We start from the raw sequence: 22592 nt of genomic DNA, 5'->3' as shown, positions 1-22592 counted from the left end.
GTAGTTAAGTTAAATTGTAAGATTTTTAAAATGTACGATGTGATCATTTGATATATGTATACATTACTAAAGAATTCTTCCCATCTAGTTAATTAACATGTCCATCACCTCACATATTTATCTTATTTTTTTTTTCTTGTAAGAACATTTAAGTTCTACTCTCTTGGCATTTTTCAGGTATACAATACAGCATTATGATTTGTAGTTACCATGTTATACATTAGATCTTCAGAACTTATAGCTGAGAGTTTGTATCCTTTTACCAACCTCTCCCTATTTCTCCCACCATCCAACACCTGGCAACCAATTTTCTTTCTATGAGTTTGACAATTTTTTTTTAGGTTCCACGTAAGTACTTGTCTTTCAATGTCCGATTTATTACATTTAGTGTAATCCCTTTGAGGTTCATTCATGTTTTTGCAAACGGCAGGATCTGTCTTTCTTATGGCTATAAATAATATTCCATTGTGTGTATAAAAATACCACATTTCTTTATCCATTCATCCATCAGTGAATGCTTAGGTTGTTTCTATGTCTTAGCTATTGTAAATAATGCTAGAGTGGGATATCTTTTCAAGGTAAGGATTTCATTTCCCTTAGGTCTGTACCCAGAGTGGAATTGCTGGATCCTATGGTAGTTCTATTTGTAATTTTTTTGAAGCATCTCCATGCTGTTTTCCATAATAGCTGCACCAGTTTACATTCCCACCAACAGTGCCCAGACTTTCTTTGTTTCACATCTTCATCTACATTTGTTAATCCCTTGTCTTTTTGATGACAGCCGTTCTAACAGGTGTAAGGTGATAAACTCATTGTGATATTAATTTGCTTTCCCTGATTAATGATGTTGAGCATCTTGTACCTGTTGGCTGTTTGTATATCTTCTCTGGAAAAATTGAAATTTTCTTATTTTTTTCAACTCCTTACAATAGTTGGATATACTTCTCAGGATTATGAAAGAGCAAAATGTTTCAAGGTGTAGGAAAAATAACATTCCTGAAGAGAAACACAAAAACTTAAATTCGGTCCATTAACCCTGAGTGTTAGGACTTCCCTGGTGGTGCAGTGGATAAGAATCTGCCTGCCAGGACAGGGGACACAGGTTCAGTCCCTGGTCCAGGAAGATGTCACATGCTGTGGAGCAACTATGCCGTGTGCCACAATGAAGAAGAGCCCCCACTCCCTGCAAGTAGAGAAAGCCCTTGCACAGCAGTGAAGATTTAGCCCAACCAAAACAATAACAACAACACAAAAAACCTGAGGGTTAAAGTTAGCTGTGCATTTATGCATCTGATCTCTTTTCTAGATTCTGTGTGCTTAAAAAATGTCATCAGGATGTCATAATGATCTTTGCATCTCATGAAGTGGCTTCTATATAGATTTACTGTATGAGAATTACAGGATAGTTTTCAAAAAAGATGACATCATGACTTTCATACAGATATAAAATAAGCAAGTGATAAAAGATATTTTTTAAAGTCAAATGAAGGAAACAAGCAGATGTTACAAACTTTCAAAGGAGAATCCAAAGAACAGACACATGTAGATGAGAAATATTGAGATTAGCATGCAAATAAAGGCAGCACTAGCTTTTTCCACATGGGAAAGGAAAGTTAATTGAACCTGACAGGGCAGAATTTGCTGCTGTGTGGGCAAGAATAACTTTGCAGTTATCGGCAATTTAAAGAGCTGTAAGATAACTCTCATAGAATCAGAATCAGATAATCCATAATTGTGAGTGCTGGGTCTAGACAATGCAGTTTTCCAGTGAAGCACTACTTTTTCCTTACACATATGTTGTATTCAGGCGTCCCAGGTAGCTCAGTGGGCAAAGAAAGAATCTGCCTGCAATGCAGGAGACGCAGGCAGGTGGGGGTTCTATCCCCGGGTTGGGAAGATCCCCTGGAGGAGGGGATGGCTATCCACTCCAGTATTCTTGCCTGGAAAATCCCATGGGCAAGGAGCCTGGTGGGCTACAGTCCATGGGGTTGCAAAGAGTCAAACATGACTGAAGCGATTGAGCACACACATATTCAATTAATTATAAAAATAAAACATATAAAGAGAACTTCACACTCAGTGTGATAAATAGCACTTTGCCACTTGCATCTATCATATTTTTCAGTGTTTATTGTTCTCTGAAATACATACATTTTTATAGTGAAAAGATCAAGTATTATCCAAAGAAGGTCACCTCCTTTTACCACTTCTACCAGGATATTTTTCAAGAATTTTTTTGTTAGGGAATTCCCTGATGTCCTTGTTGTTAGGATTCTGGACTTTTACTGCTGTGACCCAGTTTCATTCCCAAGTTGGGGAACTGAAATCCTGTAAGCTGTGTGGCACAGTGAAAAAAAAAAAAAGAGTTTTTTGTTAGAGACACATAGAAAAATTCTTCAGTGGCTTTATTTCTTTTGTCCCACTGAGAAGATAAACGAGATTCTTCGTGTAAACTTTATCATCCAAATTTAAAGGATGACCAAAGGAGATGAAAACTCTTATCATTCAAATGTTAAAGGAATTGTTTCCAAGGCAAGCCATAGTTTGGCTTATAGAATTTGCAAACGTAAATTTGTTAATGGGCAGAATCTAGTCCTAATGGTTTTTACTTATTAAGAGTATTGGGGGATGTTCCTAGTCGTCCAGTGACTTAAGTCTCCGGGTTCGATCCTTGGTCTGGGAACTAAATCCCACATGCTGCAACTAAGAGTTCACATGGTGCAACTAAAGATCCCACATGCCATGCCTGAGACCCAGTGCAGCCAAATAAATATAAATAATATTTTTTTTAAAAAAGTATCTGGTTGTGGGTAAGCAGTCCTGGCTTAGCTGTGTCCATGGAGCTACCTGCCCTTCTCATACTGCATATTTTACCTCCATCCTTTGCTCCTCAGTTGTCTCTTTTTGTTATAGTGGCTGTGTACTCACAGAATCACAGCCTTAAAATGCTCAAATAGGGAATCAAAATTTCTTAAGGGATCAGTGAAGATCTGTAAGAATACTTTAGCAGCTTGGCCATCAATCTTTAGTCATATAAAAAGGTGGGATGACATGAAGGGCAGCAGCAACCAGTAAGGAGGAAAACAAGAAGTAGCTAGGTTGCTCAGTCATGTCCAACTCTTTGCAACCCCATGGACTACTCCAGGCCAGAATACTGGAGTGGGTAGCCTATCCCCTCTCCAGCGGATCTTCCCAACCCAGGAATCAAACTGGGATCTCCTACATTACAGGTGGATCCTTTACCAGCTGAGCTACTAGGGAAGCCCTACATGATTTTAAGCTTTAATTTTCATAATGAGACCTACACAGAGAGGGGATAATATCACAGTTTATGAAGGTTGTCTGAACATAGTAGCGATTTTCTTTGTTCAGTTTGCACTTACCCACATACCGACATGGTAAACGATATAAGAACTGCTGATTCTTGACAAAGTGCAATATTATATAGCCAGTCACAGGAAGACCAATTGGGCTGGAGGGAGAAGTGGACAGAGGTCATTTACATCTCATCTGTACTTCATTATTTTCCTCAGCAGTAGCTGGTGCTGGAACAGGAGGAGATCAAACTTATTGATCAGTAGAAACCTTTCTTTGGTGATTTCAGCAGGATAGTTTTTAACTCCTTCTGATTCTTGAGTAGCTGTAGTGATGGAAGATGATTTGGCACAATCTTCTTTTGCATCTTTCACATGAATTAATCCTGAGAATGACATTTTGGGTAGATCACACCAAGCAACTTGCTCTAGGGCAATAGGTCCTTTAAAAACATATTTTAATGTGACTCGTATAAACATTGTCAATATGGAAAGCTTACAAGTAGTTCTTATTAATTCAAGAATATAGCAACAATTCAGTGTTAACATGAAAAATATTGATTCAGTAATAGGGAGTTGTTTTAACACTATCTTCATAGAAACTCAGACACTACCAACATTATTATTGGCACAAAGGTAATTAAGCCTTGGTAACTTCAAAGCTTTAAATGGTCAGTTTGGCTAAATAAAACAACAACAATACCTCAGTTGGCTAAAAGTAGGATTGCATCTTAATCCATCCCTCTTTTTTGCTTCCAGCTTGCAAATAACCAGCATAAATCTGAAACTGTTATCTAACCTTATTCTGTGCAGTTCATCAGTCATGCCACTAAAATTGATTCTTGACCTCTATACATCATTCTTTCCTTTGAAATTTCTCATGCTGTCTCTTCCTTTTATGCTTTAACTGAGAAGGTGTGTGTGACAAAATAGGAGCTAGTCACTTTTTAATTTTACAGTCCCTGTTTGAATACCTAAGGTGTTTTAATCTTTAAGTATTTTTATTATGTGTTTAAATCATCTCATAAATTGTTTTGATATTTATATCTACTTCTCTAGATAACAAATTATTATTTCACCTATCAAGTAATCATAATGAAATTCCTCTTAAATTTCTTGTGCTTTGGACCAAATGTTTAATAAAAAATTCAGTGTACACATAAGAGAAAGATACCACTTTAGAATGATTTGTGAAATATGGCAACCATAAAAATAAAGCTAGTATTTAGCCAGTGCCTAAAAGAAATCATGCAATGAGCAAAAAAAAAAAAAAAAAACCCAAAATTTATAAAAGTTGACATAAAAGCAGTGGTGGAATTGTCTTTCTTCAGGGCAAACCAGTGTTTATTTACAGCAGATGTCACACCTCTGACACTGGTGAATGTGAAATGGTCTGGTGGAAAGCAAGCGGCACTGGGGTTTTAAGTTTTCAGCAGGACTGCTGTAATAGATAAATGAACCAACATTTTCACATTGCTGTAATCAGATTACTATAATCTGATTCTTTCATCAAAGTAAATACCTAATTTTAACCACCTCAAGATAGATGAATATTGAATGTCTTGCTTTCACTTTACTACCTGCACTAACCTTTTAAAAACACTTTATACCTAAAGTTCGGTGTGACCAAAAATGGTAGATAAATTGACCTTGGTTCCAACTAGAACGAATTTAAACCAGCAGTTTGGATAGTTGCAACTCTGCCACTTCAAAAATACAGTGCCTTTTGTGTGTGTGTGTGTCTGCGTGTTGTCCTGACCTGGACACTTCTTAGTTGTGATGGGATCATGCAAGCTGTGCTGTCAGAGTGCCCACTGCATGTGAGATTGGGTCCTGTTGTATAACGGACTGTTTTGATTTCCCCAGAAATTGGAAAGCATTAAGTTATCTGTGTTTGAGTCTATCTTTCTCCTTGTTTTTTCAGCTTTTCCATTAGCCAGAAGAGATTACCTATGCGGCATGTTGTTTGCCACCTAAAAGAGAGATAACATTTCTATTCCAAATACAGATTTAACTTATGACCTAGAATTCATTATAATGCTCCCTCTCAAGTTATGGTACAAAGTAGCCAATTCTCAACAAACAATTATTGTTCCATGGAATTGCTGCATGACTTCCAAGTACTTTTAAACATAATGGAATGAAATACAAAAATGCCTGGCTTATACTTATAAGTGATGGAAGGGCCCTTACATGAAAAAGGCTCCCTTTGCCCCAATTTTTCCAGTGGTTTTTCTCTCCCCTTTCATGTCCTCGACTCTTTAAAATCTGCTGTATGTTCTGTCCCTACTTCTCTTGACCCTGCACCATCATTCATCACATGTCTGTCCCACACATTTTCCATCTTATCTTTTTGTTTTTATAAGATGATGAAAGGTTTGCGAATAGAGCTATTACTATATTTTAGCCGGTTGTCAAGATACTGCAGTACATTTTTAGCTGGTGTTATGATACAGATGACAGACCATGGCATTAATCAGAGAGAGTGTCCAAAAACTAATAAACATAAGCAATCCAAAAAGCAGGCAGGCGAAGACATCAAACGAGATTTTACACACACACACACACACACACACACACACACACACACGTATATATTACCATTTAGCTAACTATTCACATACATTTCATTAGTATCTAGTATGAAGTCATACTCATTGTAGATATTCTTAAGTGTTTGGGTTTTTTTTTCTATTTTTCATATATATTTATGAAAGTGATTGCTTGGGTATTGTAAGCAATTGAATCCACTGACAGGCAAGGTATCTTAGGTAATTGCACATTGTAGAATCAGGTGGTAAAAAGAGGTTCAGTTCAGTTCAGTCGCTCAGTCATGTCCAACTCTTTGTGACCCCATGAATCACAGCATGCCAGGCCTCCCTGTCCATCACCAACTCCCAGAGTTCACCCAAATTCATGTCCATTGAGTCGGTGATGCCATCCAGCCATCTCATCCTCTGTCGTCCCTTTCTCCTCCTGCCCTCAATCCCTCTCAGCATCAGAGTCTTTTCCAATGAATCAGCTCTTCGCATGAGGTGGCCAAAGTATCGGAGTTTCAGCTTTAGCATCATTCCTTCCAAAGAAATCCCAGGGCTGATCTCCTTCAGAATGGACTGGTTGGATCTCCTTGCAGTCCAAGGGACTCCCAAGAGCCTTCTCCAACACCACAGTTCAAAAGCATCAATTCTTCGGCGCTCAGCTTTCCTCACAGTCCAACTATCACATCCATACGTGACCACTGGAAAAACCATAGCCTTGTCTAGACGCACCTTTGTTGGCAAAGTAATGTCTCTGCTTTTGAACATGCTATCTAGGTTGGTCATAACTTTCCTTCCAAGGAGTAAGCGTCTTTTAATTCCATGACTGCAAAGCAGTTGATAAGTAAAAAGTACCCTTAGAACTCAGCTTTAGCAAATGGTCTGGATACTGAGGTTTGGAAGAGGCATATGCATTTCCTCTGCCAGTAGTTTTAGGGTTTAGAGTTGACGTTAGTTTTGTCTTCATAAGACTGACCCATGCTAACACTAAGCCATACAGAGCCATCCAAACATCTAGCATTTATTCACCAGAAAGAATTGAATGGCGGTTAGACTCAGTTAGCTTTTTAAAAATAGCATTGAAAACCAATCCTTAGGGTGGTCTAACCTGTAAGCAGGTAAAGAAGCAACAATTAGAACCGGACATGGAACGATTGACTGGTTCAAAATCAGGAAAGGAATATGATAAGGCTGTATGTTGTCACCATGTTTATTTAACTTACATGCAGAGTACATCATGTGAAATGCCAGGCTGGATGAATCACAAGCTGGAATCAGGATTGCCGGGAGAAATAGCAATAACCTCAGATATGCAGATGATACCACTCTATGGCAGAAGGTGAAGAGGAACCAAAAAGCCTCTTGATGAAGGTGAAAGAGGAGAGTGAAAAAGCTGGTTTAAAGCTCAACATTCAGAAAACTAAGATAATGGCATCTGGTCCCATCACTTCATGGCAAATAGATGGGGAAACAATGGAAACAGTGACAGACTATATTTTCTTGGACTCCAAAATCACTGCGCACAGAGACTGCAGCCATGAAATTAAAAGATGTTTGCTCCTTGGAAGGAAAGCTATGACAAACCTAGACAGCATATTAAAAAGCAGAGACATCACTTTGCCGACAAAGGTCCATCTAGTCAAAGCTATGATTTTTCCAGTAGTCATGTACAGATGTGAGAGTTGGATCATAAAGAAGGCTGAGCAATGAAGAATTGATACTTTCTAATTGTGGTGCTGGAAAAGACTCTTGAGGGTCCCTTGGACTACAAGGAGATCTAACCAGTCAATCTTAAAGGAAATCAACCCTCAATATTCATTGGAAGGACTGATCCTGAAGTTGAAGCCTCAGTACTTTGGCCACCTGATCCAAAGAGCCAACTCATTGGGAAAGACCCTGATGCTGGGAAAGATTGACATCAAAAGGAGAAGAGGGCAGCAGAGAATGAGATGATTAGACAGCATCACCAATTCATTGGACATGAGTTTGAGCAAACTGGGAGATGGTGAAGGACAATGAAGCCTAGTGTGCTGCAGTCCATGGGGTCACAAAGAGTCAGACACAAGTTAGTGACTGAACAACAATCTATTATACATTTTATTTATCTCTAAGTTTAAAAAAAAAAAAACAGAGTAGGCAGGAATAATTTTATCAGTGGCAGTCTTTTAGATGAAATGTAGTTTAAATTTTAGAGGTTTTAAAAATTCCATGGGTAACATACTTTATAAAACCAGAGATCTTTTTTTTATGTTTATATTAATTTTGTATGTAATATCCAACAGAATTTGGCCATTAGAAATATTTGGCCATTAGAAATATAGGAATATATCTACAGGAAACAAGTTTATATGGTTTTGAGAATATTTATAGATGGAGGCAACAGAAATGGAGAATTAAAAGAATTATTATGAGAAGTCAATAAATATTAATTGGTGATAATAGTGAAATTTAGAGAAAGGAGCAGTTGATTCAATGGCTGTAAGTTATCACCTGTTTTGATGATATGTGTGCATACACATTTAACACATAAGGATGAACTAAGAATTGAGTAATGGTGTCAGAAACAGAGAAACTACTTTGGAACCTAGACTCCATAGATTTTTGTAGTCTTTTCCTACCAAAATAAGCAGGAGACGTCCCTGGTGGCTCAGATGATAAAGAATCTGCCTGCAATGCAGAAGACCCAGGTTTGATCCCTGGATTGGGAAGATCCTGTGGAGAAGAAAATGGCCACCCACTCCAGAATTCTTCCCAGGAGAATTCCATGGACAGCAGGGAGCCTGGTGGGCTACAGTCCGTGGGGTTGCAGAGTTGGATACGACTGAGCAACTGACACACACAGTGATGATAAAAAGATGTAGGTTTCTGTGCTGTTAGAATCAGAAGTTTCAGGGAATCATTTTTAGTTCAAGATCCATACATAATCTTTTTCCTCTCTCCCCTCCTCCTTTCTGCCTTCTTCCTTTCCAGGCATCAGTGAACTGTTGAAACAGTGTTTGGGGAATATTTGGTATTCAGTTTTGAACCACATTTCTTGTGGTTGGGATCACGAGGTGATCTCTTGGTTAAAGTTGTCAGTGGTAAACTCTGTTTTGTATATAGTGGTGGTTCTCAAGTAGCTGCTCACTATCAACAGGGAAGTTTTTTAAAAAGTATTGATGCCTGGGGTGTGCCCTCAAAGATTCTGATTAGTGGTCTGCAATAGGACTCAGGCATAGGTATTTTTTAAAAAGCTTCCAAGGTGGTCCTAGAATTGCTCATGTGCAAGTAAACTGTTAGATGACTGATAATAATAATGGTCAAATTATAAAATGGAAATGCAGCTTTAGAATTGCTCTTTTTTCTTTTTCAATTGTACAAATAATTATAAATTTTCTGGTTATTTTAAAAAGAAACTATAAAGAACTTATGGAATTCTTATATGAAACTTCCCCTTCACCTTACATCTATTCTCTCCAGATGTAACCACTTTCAGTGGTTTTCTGTGCATCTAAAAATGCATACACTTACTTGTTTTTGTTTTTTTGTTTTTTTTTGGTAAAAAATAGTTTTTGTTTTATTGTGGAGATGATAAACTATCTTTACATTTCATGTTTAATAAGAGAAGAATAAGACAATAGCAAACAGAACACAAAGATTTTTAGGAGGTGCTTGGTGACAGTGGTTCAGAAATCATTCATTCAACATTTACTCTTTTATTATACTTTAAGAAAAATATTTGAGTATGTCTCTGTGTCAGACGTTATTCCAGGTACTAGGAACATAACAGTGAACAACAACAACAGAATACTGTACTTGAAGTGGAAAAAATACAATAATAGAAATGCATACATTTACTTGTATATAGTGTTTTTGAAACATAAAGGAGATCATACCTTCTTTTATATATTATTATGTGTTTTGCTTTTTTCACTTAATTTATCTTGGAGATCTTTCCATGTCAATACATAGAGATCTACCTTATTTTTAAAATATTCTTTTACTTCATTCCTTTTAATATCTGTAGAGTGTTTCTCAGTTTATGGGCTTTAATTTCTTTCCCATTTTCACATATCTAGCTCACCGTTACAGAGCAAAGATCCTGTAACCAGACTACCTGGTTTTGACTATAAACATTTATTCTTGTTGGTGATATTATCATTTTAATTTTTCAATTTTTTTACCAGTATGGACAACACTGTAGTTAATATTTTAGTATCTAGATCATTGTGCTTATCAGTGAATATTCCTGTAGGGCAAATTCCTGGAGTTAGAGTTGCTGGCTCAGAGAGGACACATATTAATATTTTGAATTACGCTATCACATTTTCCTCCAGGAGCAATTTATATTTGCGTCAGCCAATAGAATCTCATTGCAGTTTGTACTTCACGGCCTGAATACATTGTTTATATCACAGTGTGATCGCATGGGCACTACAGTGGCCACTACCGCATGGAAACTGCAGTTCCAACCACAGTGATTGGAATTCATTTTCTTTATTTTGGCTGGAATTTCTTTGAGTTACTTTAATAGCTCTGAGTATAGCTTATTAACCTGAAGTTCCAACTTAGGGTCTTAAACATAAGATTAAGAAGAACAGAAAAATTATTTACTGATTTTTTTTTTAGACAAAAACTTTGGACAGTAGAAGAGGAGTAGAAAGTACAAGAGGAGTAGGAAAAAAAACTGGGCATTGGCAGTCAAAAGTCTGGCCTGGATTAGTTGCTGCTTTTCATTTTACAGATGGAAAGAGAAGCTCACTTCCCCACAGCACAGTGACAGAACAATAACCAAGTCTCAAGAAAAATCAGCTTCAAATCCGTGTGTTTGTTGATGTTTTAAATTGAGGACCCTGTATTTTTTAGATTACATGTGATAACATTTACATCAATATTGTTGGGTGTAATGCTTTTATATAATGAAAATACAAGTGTAATGTATTATTTTCAGTTAAAATTTCCTTCTCTGTATACTCTCCGAGACTTCATTTTCTCATCAATACACTGTTTTGCTTTTTTAATAAACAGCAGTAAGCTGTGAGTTTTTAAAGTAATTTTTATTCCTTTATTTATTTTTGGCTGCGCTGGGTCTTCACTGCTACATTGGCTTCTCTCTAGTTGTGGTGCTCAGGCTTCTTTTGTTGTGGAGTGTGGGCTCTAGAGCGCACAGACTTCGCTTGTGGCGTGTGGGCTCAGTAGTCGCAGCTCCCAGGCTCCAGAGCACAGACTCAACAGTTGTGGCGCGTGGGTCCCGCTGCTCTGTGTCACGTGGGATCCTCCCAGACCAGGGATCACACCCATGTCTTCTGTATTGGCAGGCCACTTCTTTATCACTGAACCATCAGGGCCTGATACACTGTTGATATTGTAGTACCTACTTCATAGGGTTCAGGGGAGAATTCAATTTTATTTTACATATTCAAAACCTTTTGCACAGTGTCTGGAATGTAGTAAGCTCTTAATAAATCGAACTTCAGTATTCCTATAATTATCATTTTAACTCTCTTTTAACAGTATGTTCAGCCTTGTTGTGACACCCCTTTACCTTCTAAGGGTAAGAGAGACAGATTCGTAGGCCAGAAGACCCCATTTTGTCTGAAAGTTTCCCAACAACCTAAATTCACAACTGGGTATAGCTTATTCACTCCATAGAACCCCCCCAAATACCAAGAGGAGAGTTAGAAAACGTTGATGAACCACATTTCCTGACTTTTCTTTACCCCTCTGGATTTCCATTTTGAAATTTGATTTATCTTTTCTTTCATCTCTCTTTTCCAGGGATTTTTATGTACTCCTTTCCTGTGTTTATCCCTCCTTCCTGCCCTTTTGTCTGCACTTTCCCACTTTGTTCTCTTTCACTGAGACTGCCTTACTTATGTTCTCTCAACATTTCCTTCCTCTTTAGAAGCCTACAGATCACTGTGTCTTTATCTTCTTTTTCTCTTAATATTCATTTATTTGGCTGCACCTGGTCTTAGTTGTAGCACACGGGATCTTCAGTTGCTGCATGTGGGATCTAGTTCCCTGACCAGGTATCGAACCCGGACCTGCTGCACTGGGAACGTGGAATCTTAGCCACTGGATCACTAGGGAAGTGCCTGTATCATTATCTTTAATGCCTCCCTCTTAGCTCTCAGAATATAAGTTTCTATATATCTTCTTATTAAGACTTTCAAATATTTAGAAGCACCTACATTGTATTTTTTTTTCCGTTACATTTTTAGACAAAACTGGATTTCTGTCTATGTAGTGTCACTCCTCATTTTTTAAAATCACTTTTGGGACTTGTTTTAATGCTCACATCATAACATAAAATTCATTCAAATTAAACTGATTTGGAGGGGTTGTGAGAGTGAACAAAAGAGACTAGTACCATGCAGAGCTTTGTATAGAGAATATGGTGTGATATTATTTGTGAGCTGTTCCATTTTGGTGTCAGTCCCTAGGGAAGGAAGTGGTTTCCTAATGGGGTGTGATCTGCACTCTTAGAAATAGTGATTGGCGTTGAATGATTAAATAGAAGAGGAGAATACATACCACTCCTCCCCTTTAAAGCTAAGCACGTATATACTGAATGTCTTTTCATCATGGAAGGCAGTCTGGCCTAATCATAGAACGAATCTGAAAAGCTAAGGGAGTGAATTAACTATGCAGATCAAAATGCAAGGAAACCAAAATGATGCAGTGTTCTTAAAAGTAACTTTCAGAACCCAAATAAATGTAGTGGTAAATGTACATATGGAATATAATGGAAGACCCCATTTGAAAAAAAATGAAATCCTGACATGAGGCCCTTGGTAAATGAGCGAGCAAGTGGCTCCCTGAATTGGAGAACAGTGTGCATTCCACAATGACTGATGAAATTGATGTGTCTGTGGGAGAGCAGCTCTATTACTCAGCCTTTAACCTATTTTCTCTCTCTTCAGAAATGAGCTCCTAAGTGGGTGTTATCCTCAAGGAAGTGAGTTTAATTCAAAAGGAGGTATTTTATAGATGGGCAAATTTAAGAATTCACTTTGCACTTATAGGAGAGAAGTATGTGGAAAAGCATTATTATAAGTAATAGGCTTATACTTCTCAAAGATGCCATTTTAGACTATATATTTGGGGACCCTGAATTTGAAGCATTAATGAGTAACTTTTATTGTTTAATTTTGCATTATCTCTGAGAAATACCACCAAAACAGTATTGAATCTGCTTTGTAATATTTCATTAATTTATTAAAGTATAATAAATAATTTAATTCTAAAATGATTTTTTTCCCCTTTAATTTTTGAAGATATGATACTGTTCTTCCCTGACATAAGTATTTGTTAATTACTGAAAAAAATAAAAGCCCATCTTGTAATCACATTATTCTAAAATTTACAAGATAATATTGATAAATGGAGAAGCACGGTGTTCGTTATCCTAGTTTTTGCTATGTTAAAAAAAAACTCTATTACTTATTTTAGAAGATAAAAAATATATTCCTAAATATGATTAGAATGATCAGTTCAGTGAGAGTTTTCATTTCTGTGCTACTTATCTCCTTTCAGTAAATGCCTCAGCATTTTTCCACGTATGAACCATGTCAAGTAAATTCCCTAGCACAAACTTGATAAAAGGCGAAAGAATACTGTTGTATGTCCTTTTAGCAAACATGTATCATCAAAAAATATTGCTTGATGACATCCTCCCTGAAGAATTAAGGAATAAATTTCCTTTTTGTCCATAGACATATATTATTCACTCATCGATTCTTGAGTTTGATAAAATATATTTCTAGGATATAGTATGTGAAGACTCATAATCTGAGATTTAGCCTACATGATTAATTTCATCATCATCATTAGAGTCTGGAGTATTACTGTCTTTTTGTATTTGTATTTTTTTTCCATCTAACAATTGCAAAATGTCAGTTTTTTTCTCTTTGCTCTTATGCAGAAAACAAAAATTTTTGAATTCTTAACTGTGTTCAATAAGAGTTAGAAAAAAAGAACAAAAGTCCTGTCTCCTGATGTCTTTTATACTTTCTGGAAAGATAAGACAATAGCTTGGGCAGTGCAATAACAAGGATGATGAAATAGCCATTCTTTATTTCATTATTTTATCGTCCCTCTAGATGATCACATCATTTTTAAATTTTCTTATTTTTTTCTATGAAAGCCTTAAATTCAATATGGTTATTTGCCAAGTATCAGAAAATTGTTTAATTGTGTAACTAATATATTATTCAGGAGGTAGAATAGAATAATGTTAAACAGATTTTCTCTGCCAACAGCTTTGGATGCACTAGGATTGCATGGGGCAATTGAGTGATAATTATTATATAATTTCATTACTAATAATTGATAATTATGATATCTCAATTCCAGAGATTCTTGGAATTGAGATTATATAATTGATATGGTAATGATATTAGAGAAGTTCAAGACTACTGATGCTTCTGGTCTCAGGAGTCTCTCTTCCCAGCTTGGACTGGCTTATTTCAATAATGCTTTTATGAACAAACTAGTCTCCCTCATCCTTTTTTCGCTTCCCACCATCTACCGTCCCAATTCCAACTCTAGATAAATTTGGATCCTTTCTCCCTCCCATTGCCCACTACCGGGCTGGCAGATATTTCTTGGAGAAAGTCTTAAAATCAGACTGAGTTGCACATTATGAAAGTAGAGAGACACCAAGATCATAGATAAAGTTGAAAGAGAATCAAGAGATGTCGAGTCCTAGCACCGTCTTGCAAGTGAGATGGAGAGTTGGTGAATAGTAGAGCTAAAAACGAGTAGAAGTTTCCTGACCTTTGTCTCAAATGAGTTTCTATCCCAGTGAATTAGCGAAGTTATATAAACTAAGAGAGAAGAGAAAAAATGTTAAGGTGGCATAAAATCCTTTAAGGGAAACATTCTAAGCCCCATCCCCACCTCAGTTTATTGAAGTGTAGTCAACAAGTAAAACTATAAGATTTTTAAAGTGTACATTGTGATGATTTGATATATATATATATGTGTTTTGAAAGAATTCCTCCCATCTAGTTAATTAACAGGTGTCCCAAGTGGCTCAGTGCTAAAGAATCTGCCTGCCAGTGCATGAGATGTGTGTTCAATCCTTGGGTTGAGAAGATCCCCTGGGGAAGGAAATGGCATACCAGCTCCAGTATTCTTGCCTGGGAAATGGCATAGAGAGAGGAGCCTGATAAGCTATATATATAGTCCATGGGGTCCTAAAGAGTCAGACATGACTTACCGACTGAACAGTTACAATAACAACAATCCTACGTATACTTCCCAGTAGGTTAATAGTAGCTTGTTTTGGAAATACTTGGCAATATAAGTTACTAACTTTCTCGTCTCACACACAGTAGCTGGCTAGTTAATTATAACTAACTCGTTTGTCATGATCTTAAGCTGATTCCCAGTTACCACCTATTTTGCTTTGATTTTGTAAAATGACCTATTGTGTGTATTTCATGATGAGAATTAATGAAATCATAAATGTATTTGGAAAATAAATTTAGGATAGAAAAACCCTTAAAACATTTCATTTGTAGACAAACAAATTTTGTATTACATAACTAAGTAGATTAAAAACCTTCACAAATATAAAAATACATTTTCTCTTGATGTTTTATTGTTTTTAATATGAAATTTTAAAAGAAAATCTGATTGAAATATATCTTCCAAATAACTTCTCAGCTTTTAGAATCTTAGTCAAAATTTCAAACATAGTACAAGCTGTGCCCCCAGTGTGCATTCATTTATTAATTAAAGATGGATTTATATTTATCTTAATTTAGAATTTATCCTGAAGGAAAACTTAATTTCTTACAGAAAGAAAGTTTTTCCCGTTCCTGAACTAGCATCAACCTTTATTAATCTCACATAGGTTTCTATCTAGAAACCTACGTGAGCATTCTTCTGAATAGCATTTCTGAATGCTATTTCTGAATTCTGAATAGCATTCTTCTGAATCAGACACTTTCTATTTTGCTCTAATATTACTTGATAATTTCCCAGATATTCACCATTGATGTCTGACTTTTTATTTATCAAATTTCGCTGCACTCATCTGTGCAAAACGAAAAAAATTCCTCCAGTTCAACCAATTTCTATAGCCAAAATAATTAACAACCGAAGAAGTGTTAGACTCAGAAAATTTAATTTGCTCTATAATTTTTCCATTTGCTGATTGAATTGGTGTTGCATTTTAAGTCAACTGCTGGATTTTTAAACTTTTGTTCAAGCTAGCTGGTTGTTTTTTGTTGAACGCAGCTGCCCTCTAATGGACTAAACTTCCTTTACAATAACCTGACTCAAATATCAAGGAGTCATTTATCTGTGGAAGTGATTAGTCTTTCATGCTTTCAGATTCTGGTTTTTCATTTTTGTGTTTAGTACAACACGGTTTGTATGTGTGTGTGTGTGAAGAAGGCATACTGAAATCAGCTGATCTCTTTGACAGTCTTATATTTTAGCATATTTTTGATTTCTGACATATTTTATGATATACCTGCTCCTACTTAAGAGGTTTTTCATTGTTCTTGCTGCAGATGCTACAACTGTGGTGGCCTTGATCATCATGCTAAGGAATGTAGTCTACCTCCTCAGCCAAAGAAGTGCCATTGCTGTCAGAGCATCACGCACATGGTGGCGAACTGCCCCCACAAAACTGCGGTGCAGCCGCCAGCCAGTTCTCAGGGAAGACAGGAAGCGGAGCCCCAGCCGTGCACGTCGACGTTCCCTCGGGAGGTGGGGGGAGGGCACAGCTGTACATCATTTCAGGAGGCGAGGTCCGAGCTCTCAGAGTGGCCAGGCAGGTCCCCTCAAGAAGCTTCCTCCACCAAGTCGTCTGCAGCACCGGAAGAACAAAGCAAAAAGGGGCCTTCCGTTCAAAAAAGGAAAAAGACATAACCCTTCTTTAACGTATCATTTTCTCTCCCCGGTTGGGAAGTCTACCTCATGCAAATTCAGGGGAACAGTATTTCACATACAGCAGCTGACCTGGGATTTTTAACTACTGTTGAGGAACTGTGAATGTTTTTAAACAGACAAATCACTCTAAGCAAATTACCTTGGAGCAGGGTGTCATGTGTTATGTGACTCGGAGAATGAGATGCTGTTATCTGTATGTACACGTGTGAGAGGGAGCGAGCCTGAGTCTGTGTGTGTGTAGGAGAATTTTCTTTATAATGTAGACATATATATAAAGAGGGCTTGTCTTTATATATGTGTGTATGGAGATACAAGCACACACCCTCCCTCACAGAATTGGACATCCCGCAAGAATTGAAAGCCCACAGTGAAGCATTTTTAGATGGTTTTGAAAATAACCCGTGGAATTTTTCTTGAAATACCATTCCCTTTGTATTACATTAGAGAAAAAAAAGACTGTTACCTTTTATGTGAACCAAAGGATATACTTCAGATCTCAGAGCTGCCAGTCATATGGTACTAAAGGTTTTTAAAACATCAGTTCTCCCGAATTTGGGATTGCCTCTTTTTCTTGGTATCTGTACAGTGTATCCCCCCACCCCACCCCTTTTCAAGGCAGTACCTTAACTCCATATGCCTCCGACTGCCGTTTAAGCTTTTTTGAATCTGGGATACAAACCAGAAAAGACAATGAATGTGTAATCTCTGTGCCGATATTTCAGTGTTTCCAATTCCAATGTTTTGATTGTAAATTAGATGCCTATTCAGAGAAATGAAGGGGGAAGGCAATGTATAAATGTAGTGATGTGATTGTTTTCAGTGGTATTTTGATACCAGCTCATTGTAATCTCTTACATGTTGTGAGGTTTTTGAGGGACTGTGGCGACAGCAGCTCCCCTTGACTAAGTCAGTCCTTCTAACCATCACTTCGAGCAGGGGCCTCCTTGTTTACTACTGAAGACCTTGGAGGAAAACTCCAGTCATTGGGTGTATGTTTTTGGTGGCTGTTTTTATTCCCCCTGGAGAGTTACCTAACTTGTTTCTAAAACAAACACACAAAACAGCACAGTAAAATGCCAGGGTTGAGAATGAATATTGAGTGGATGCTCACAATTGCCCATGATGTATGACCTTGAATAATACGAAAAAGCATCATGTTTGGTGGCAGGCGACTAGAGTGATGAGCCTGGGGAGAAAGGTTCCCAAACCTCTCCTACCAGAGAGCGAAGTGTTTTTTATACAATACAGTTGATCTTACGAGAATTCCCTCATGACTGCTACTGAAGGGACGATTATGGGAGATTCGGGATGAGCATTCAGTGATGGAGACAGAGACAGTAGTGTCGATGGCTAGGGGCCAACCACAGTATTGATCCCTTCAGCTTCCAGTCATGAAAAACACTCATTTTGCTGTCATCCTGGTTCTAGATCTTATGGGTGAATTTTGGGAACATCTCCAAGAAGGTACCAAGTAGTAGTAAGGCTTAACATTGGCAGTAAATAGAGTCTTGTATAAGCCTGTTGGTGTAAGCTCAGATAATCAGAAACAGAAAATAGCATGATTCAAATGAGACATGTTCTGCTGAACAGTTTCTGCTCCCTCCCAGCTTGTCCTGCCGAGGGAGACTTGTTGTACGGTTTTGCCCCCGTTTCAGCAAGCAAGCCACGCGGAAGGAGAGCAAGCGAGCCTGGGGCTGGGCCACCAGCCCTTCCCAACTCAGCTTGAGTTGACAGTGTTTGTGAGAGTCTCCATGGGATGTACTGAAATCTCAGTATGCTGTGATGCAAAGCTTACCTTTGACGATATTGAATGTGATAAATAGCTATAGAAAAGTACTTCCTTGCCTTATGTGAGGAGTGTAAGCTTATTTAAATTATGTAGACAAATCAAAGTGGCATTGCTTAATTTTTAGCAGGTATAATAAGCAGGTTAACAGTAAAAATGCAAAATGTAATAAGTCACTTTGAAAATTCAAACCAAAGTTCCTTGACCTTATTAGAAATAGGAAATTATGGACTTGAGAATTGGACATTCCCTGTTTACATATAAAAAGTTCAGAGCTGAGATCACGATTTAAAAAAAGAAACATTTTATAACTGTGGACCTTATGGGTGCAATTTGAAATCACTTTTCAGCATCTCACCAGACTGAACTAAGCACATACCAAATCTATCTTTCATGAAAAGTTGGGGTTTATTTTTTATATAAGAATATTATCACTATTACATAAACATACTCAGGACAAAGAACTTCGCTCAGGGAACATACCGTATAATAATTGTTGTTTCTTTACAGAATAGTCTACAGTCCTGCTTACTCAAAACAAACCAAATAACTTAGACCTTTATGTAAGTATTATGTACTGATGTTAGTAATAACTACCTCTGAGTTTGACATAGATCAAAATGTCCAAATATCAATTATCAGCTCTCCTTTTTTAATTTCATGTGAAAATTACTCAAGGAGACTTTCTCCACTCCTTTCAGATGTGAATATCACTGACATAAGCACAGTGTCCATTTACATGGGTGAAATATTCTGTTTACAGCAAAAGGCTACCTCATAGTTGATGCATAGCACACCTTTATGCTGCTCCAGCCTTACAGTGGCTGATAATTCTCTGGTACAGAATCTTTTTATCTAAAGTATAGATAGCAATTCATAACTGCATGTTTCTGACAAACACTTGTGAATAATGAAGCATCTAGTTAGCAAAGTCTCGGAGCATTTCCTTCAAGTGACCATGTGTTTAAAGACATAGACTCTTCTACTGAAGCAAAACAGAGCACACAAGTCAATCTTCGAAATAGCTGCTTTGCCCAGAGGTCGGTAGTGGGAAGAAGTCAGGAAGTGAGGTTGCTTGTATGAGTGTATGTGTGCTGGGCAAAAGTATCAAAGATGCCAATCTCCTTCATTTGTGTCTGTGCTGCCCTGAGGCCAAGTGATTGCAGCATTGTTGTCCAGGCACATAATTAACAGCACTGGCTGCCAAGGAGTGAACGTACAGTGGACGTGCAATGCCCTTTCTAGCTACTGAGGGGTAGGATCTGTGTGAAGCATCAGTTTACTGGAGTTGCTAATGGGTTGGGCAAGAGGTCTGTGAAATAGTTCCCCTTTGACCTCTCCCCACCCACGTCAACACAAATGTAATTCCTAGGAAAAGATGCACGACCGGTCTCCTAGCCCTGTGAGCTATTCATTGCTACGTGGCAGATTATAGTAGAAACATTTTTATACTTGGATTTTTCGTCTTTATTAGAAGCCTTTGGATGTATTTTTACAGTTGAAAGATTTAGAAAGATTTTTACCTGCTTATAACTTGGAAATTCGGCGTGCAATGTATGGGAAAAGATCGAGAAACATCATGTTATTAGCATTGGTCCATCTACAAATAAATATAAAGGTGTTTCTATTGCCGATATATATTTTTTTTGGCCCAGTTTTATTTTGCACCAATGTGGCCCCAAGTTACTGCTAGTTGTATGTAGTTTGTGAATAGGAGCCCATAAGTGTTAATAGACTTTGTAACTTTCACTGTAAGATGAGTTATACAGGACATGGAAAATCTCATTAAGTCTTAAAGATAATTTAAATTAATTTATCTGTTTTCTCTAAGAAATGTTTATCATAAAATATATATGTGTATTTCCCCTTTGGTTATAAAATTTGGGAAAGTGTGTACACGTGCAGCTGCACGGACTTTAATTTTCTAGATGTCTTAATGAGATTTATTTGTTTTAGGGAAGAACAACTTGTTACAAGCATCAAATTCTGTCTTACATCGCTGTCAACAGCCTCTTTCAGATGTGGTGGTTGTGTGATCTGTGTCATAGTTCAGTTAGAGTGAGAGGTTGACCTCTGAATCATTGTTAAATTGTCTGTTTGGAGCAAAGCTGCAAAGTTATGGTCAAGTACTGTACAGTGAGAAACTATTGCAACGTTGAATATATCTGTGGCTTCACATGTGTGAGAGTTAACCAGCTTGAAAATGATGGTGTTGACTACCTCTTGAATTACTTACAGCTACCAACCACTGGCACCCACCACCAGCTGGCTTTAATTAGTATGTATTGCTTTTTTGGTATTAACAACTTTAACCACAATAGAGACCAAAGTGAACACTGATTTCTATATGACTTTAATATGGTGTTTTATCTAGTGTTTTACAATTATCCTGTGTAGTCTTTAGATGACCTCATTGTCCATTTTGGCTCATGTTGTTTACAAGTGAAAATAAAAAACACTTGAACTGTATGTTTTTAAAGGACAAAAAAGGAATAGATGGTCGGAATGGCGTTTCACTTGTGTACAGTCATCTCAATGGACTACAAGTACTGTTTGCCTTTCTGCAGACCGTGGATTTTATATTATCATCTCATGGCTAGTGTCTTATTCTGTCAATTATGGATATTTTGAGGTTTAAAGAAATTACTTGATTAAAAATAAAACATATAACGTTGGCATTTATGATGAGTGTTGGAGAGTTTTCGTGATTTGTGTGATGGCTAAATTTAATGAATGGGTAAAAAGGCTACTTAGTATTTACACCAAAATGAGTATCAATTAAATAGTTTTAACACAGCCTCAAGTCACAGTGATTTTAAATATAAAACTTAGCTGTGACAGTATAGATGGCGAATAAATTCCACCTTAATGAAGGAGAAAAGGTGGGTCCTGTCCTCATTAGGAATCATCCTTTGTCAACCAGCATGGACTGTGCAAGCTTGGTAATCAAGACATACTTCCTGGGGTCAGGAAAAGTAGCCTGGAGCAAAAGTGTTCACACCCTTTTGGAGAAACCATTTTAGAATTTTCCTGCAAATTTTTCCCAAGGATTTAAGTATTTGAAAAGAACAGTCAGGGACCTGTGACACCAGTACCAAATACCTAAGCTATGAAGGTAGATTTGATATACTCTACAACCAACTTTATAAAACTGCTGAGTTCTATAAACTGACCAGCCTCACCATCACACAGATTGTCATTTCCAGTCTATACGTGGATGTTTCACTTTTTCCCCCACTGTGGTCTGCTGGACTTTTTTTACCTTTTAATTATGGTAAAAAGCGAAAAACATAACATCATTTATCATCTTAACCATTTTTAAGTGTACAGTTCAGCAGTGTGTAGTATATTCACCTCGTGCAACAGTGAGTGATGTGAAGGGCTCAATCATGAATGCTCATGAGAGGCTTATTAACAACATGTTTACTTTCATTGATTATTATTGAAAATAGTAGCTTTTTGTTACAAAAGTAGTGCTGTACTTTACTGCAGAAAATATGGAGAACTTTGAAAGAAAATGGTATATAATCCCATCACCTGCATTTTATTTTAAATTTAAATTTTATTAATTTCCAATATGGACAGCCTTTTAAACTCATAATCTTATCACCTATAAATAACCATTAACATTCTTCATTAATTGTCTTTTTTTTTTCAATAAATTACATACAGGTATTTTAATATAAAATTAGATAATATATGGTTTGCCACTCTACTTTAACATCTTATATTGTTTATCAGTAAAAATTGTTCAAAATCAACATTTTTGATAAGTGCAGGTGTGGCTTGAGGTGAGATTCAGTGGGGCAGGAAGATGGGCTTGGTTTGGGAGGGTGAAAAAAGAATCTGGGACAGAAGAAATAGCGTAAACAAAAAGTTGGAATCCAATCAAAGCAGTGCATGTTTAATCAACCAGTAAAGATATGAATTTGGTAGAACGAAGTATTTTTTTAAGTATTTATTTGGCTGCACTGAGTGTTGTGGGATGTGGGATCTACTTCCCTGACCAGAGATCAAACCCGGCTCCCTGCATTGGGAGGGCAGTCTTAGCCACTGAAACACTGG

The 22592-nt window shown here is 37.1% G+C and overlaps 1 protein-coding gene across 4 annotated transcripts in view; it reads left to right on the top strand.

The window, feature by feature from the left end:
- The window catches only part of LIN28B (lin-28 RNA binding posttranscriptional regulator B), a 142211-nt gene extending 121002 nt beyond the window's left edge, over positions 1–21209 (top strand). For all 4 annotated transcript variants that reach the window (XM_086317545.1, XM_086317543.1, XM_086317546.1 and 1 more), the window contains one exon: positions 16360–21209. In XM_086317545.1, coding sequence (XP_086173671.1) covers positions 16360–16720 — 361 coding nt within the window. In that variant the 3' untranslated portion in view covers positions 16721–21209. The remainder of the gene's footprint in view (positions 1–16359) is intronic.
- Positions 21210–22592: the final 1383 nt, after the last annotated feature.

This window comes from Bos grunniens, chromosome 9 (assembly GCF_055505025.1).
Source record: "Bos grunniens cultivar Pamir isolate PY7600 chromosome 9, Bosgru_T2T1.0, whole genome shotgun sequence".
In the NCBI taxonomy this organism is placed as follows: domain Eukaryota; kingdom Metazoa; phylum Chordata; class Mammalia; order Artiodactyla; family Bovidae; genus Bos; species Bos grunniens.
This window is presented reverse-complemented; position numbering and strand designations above follow the sequence as displayed.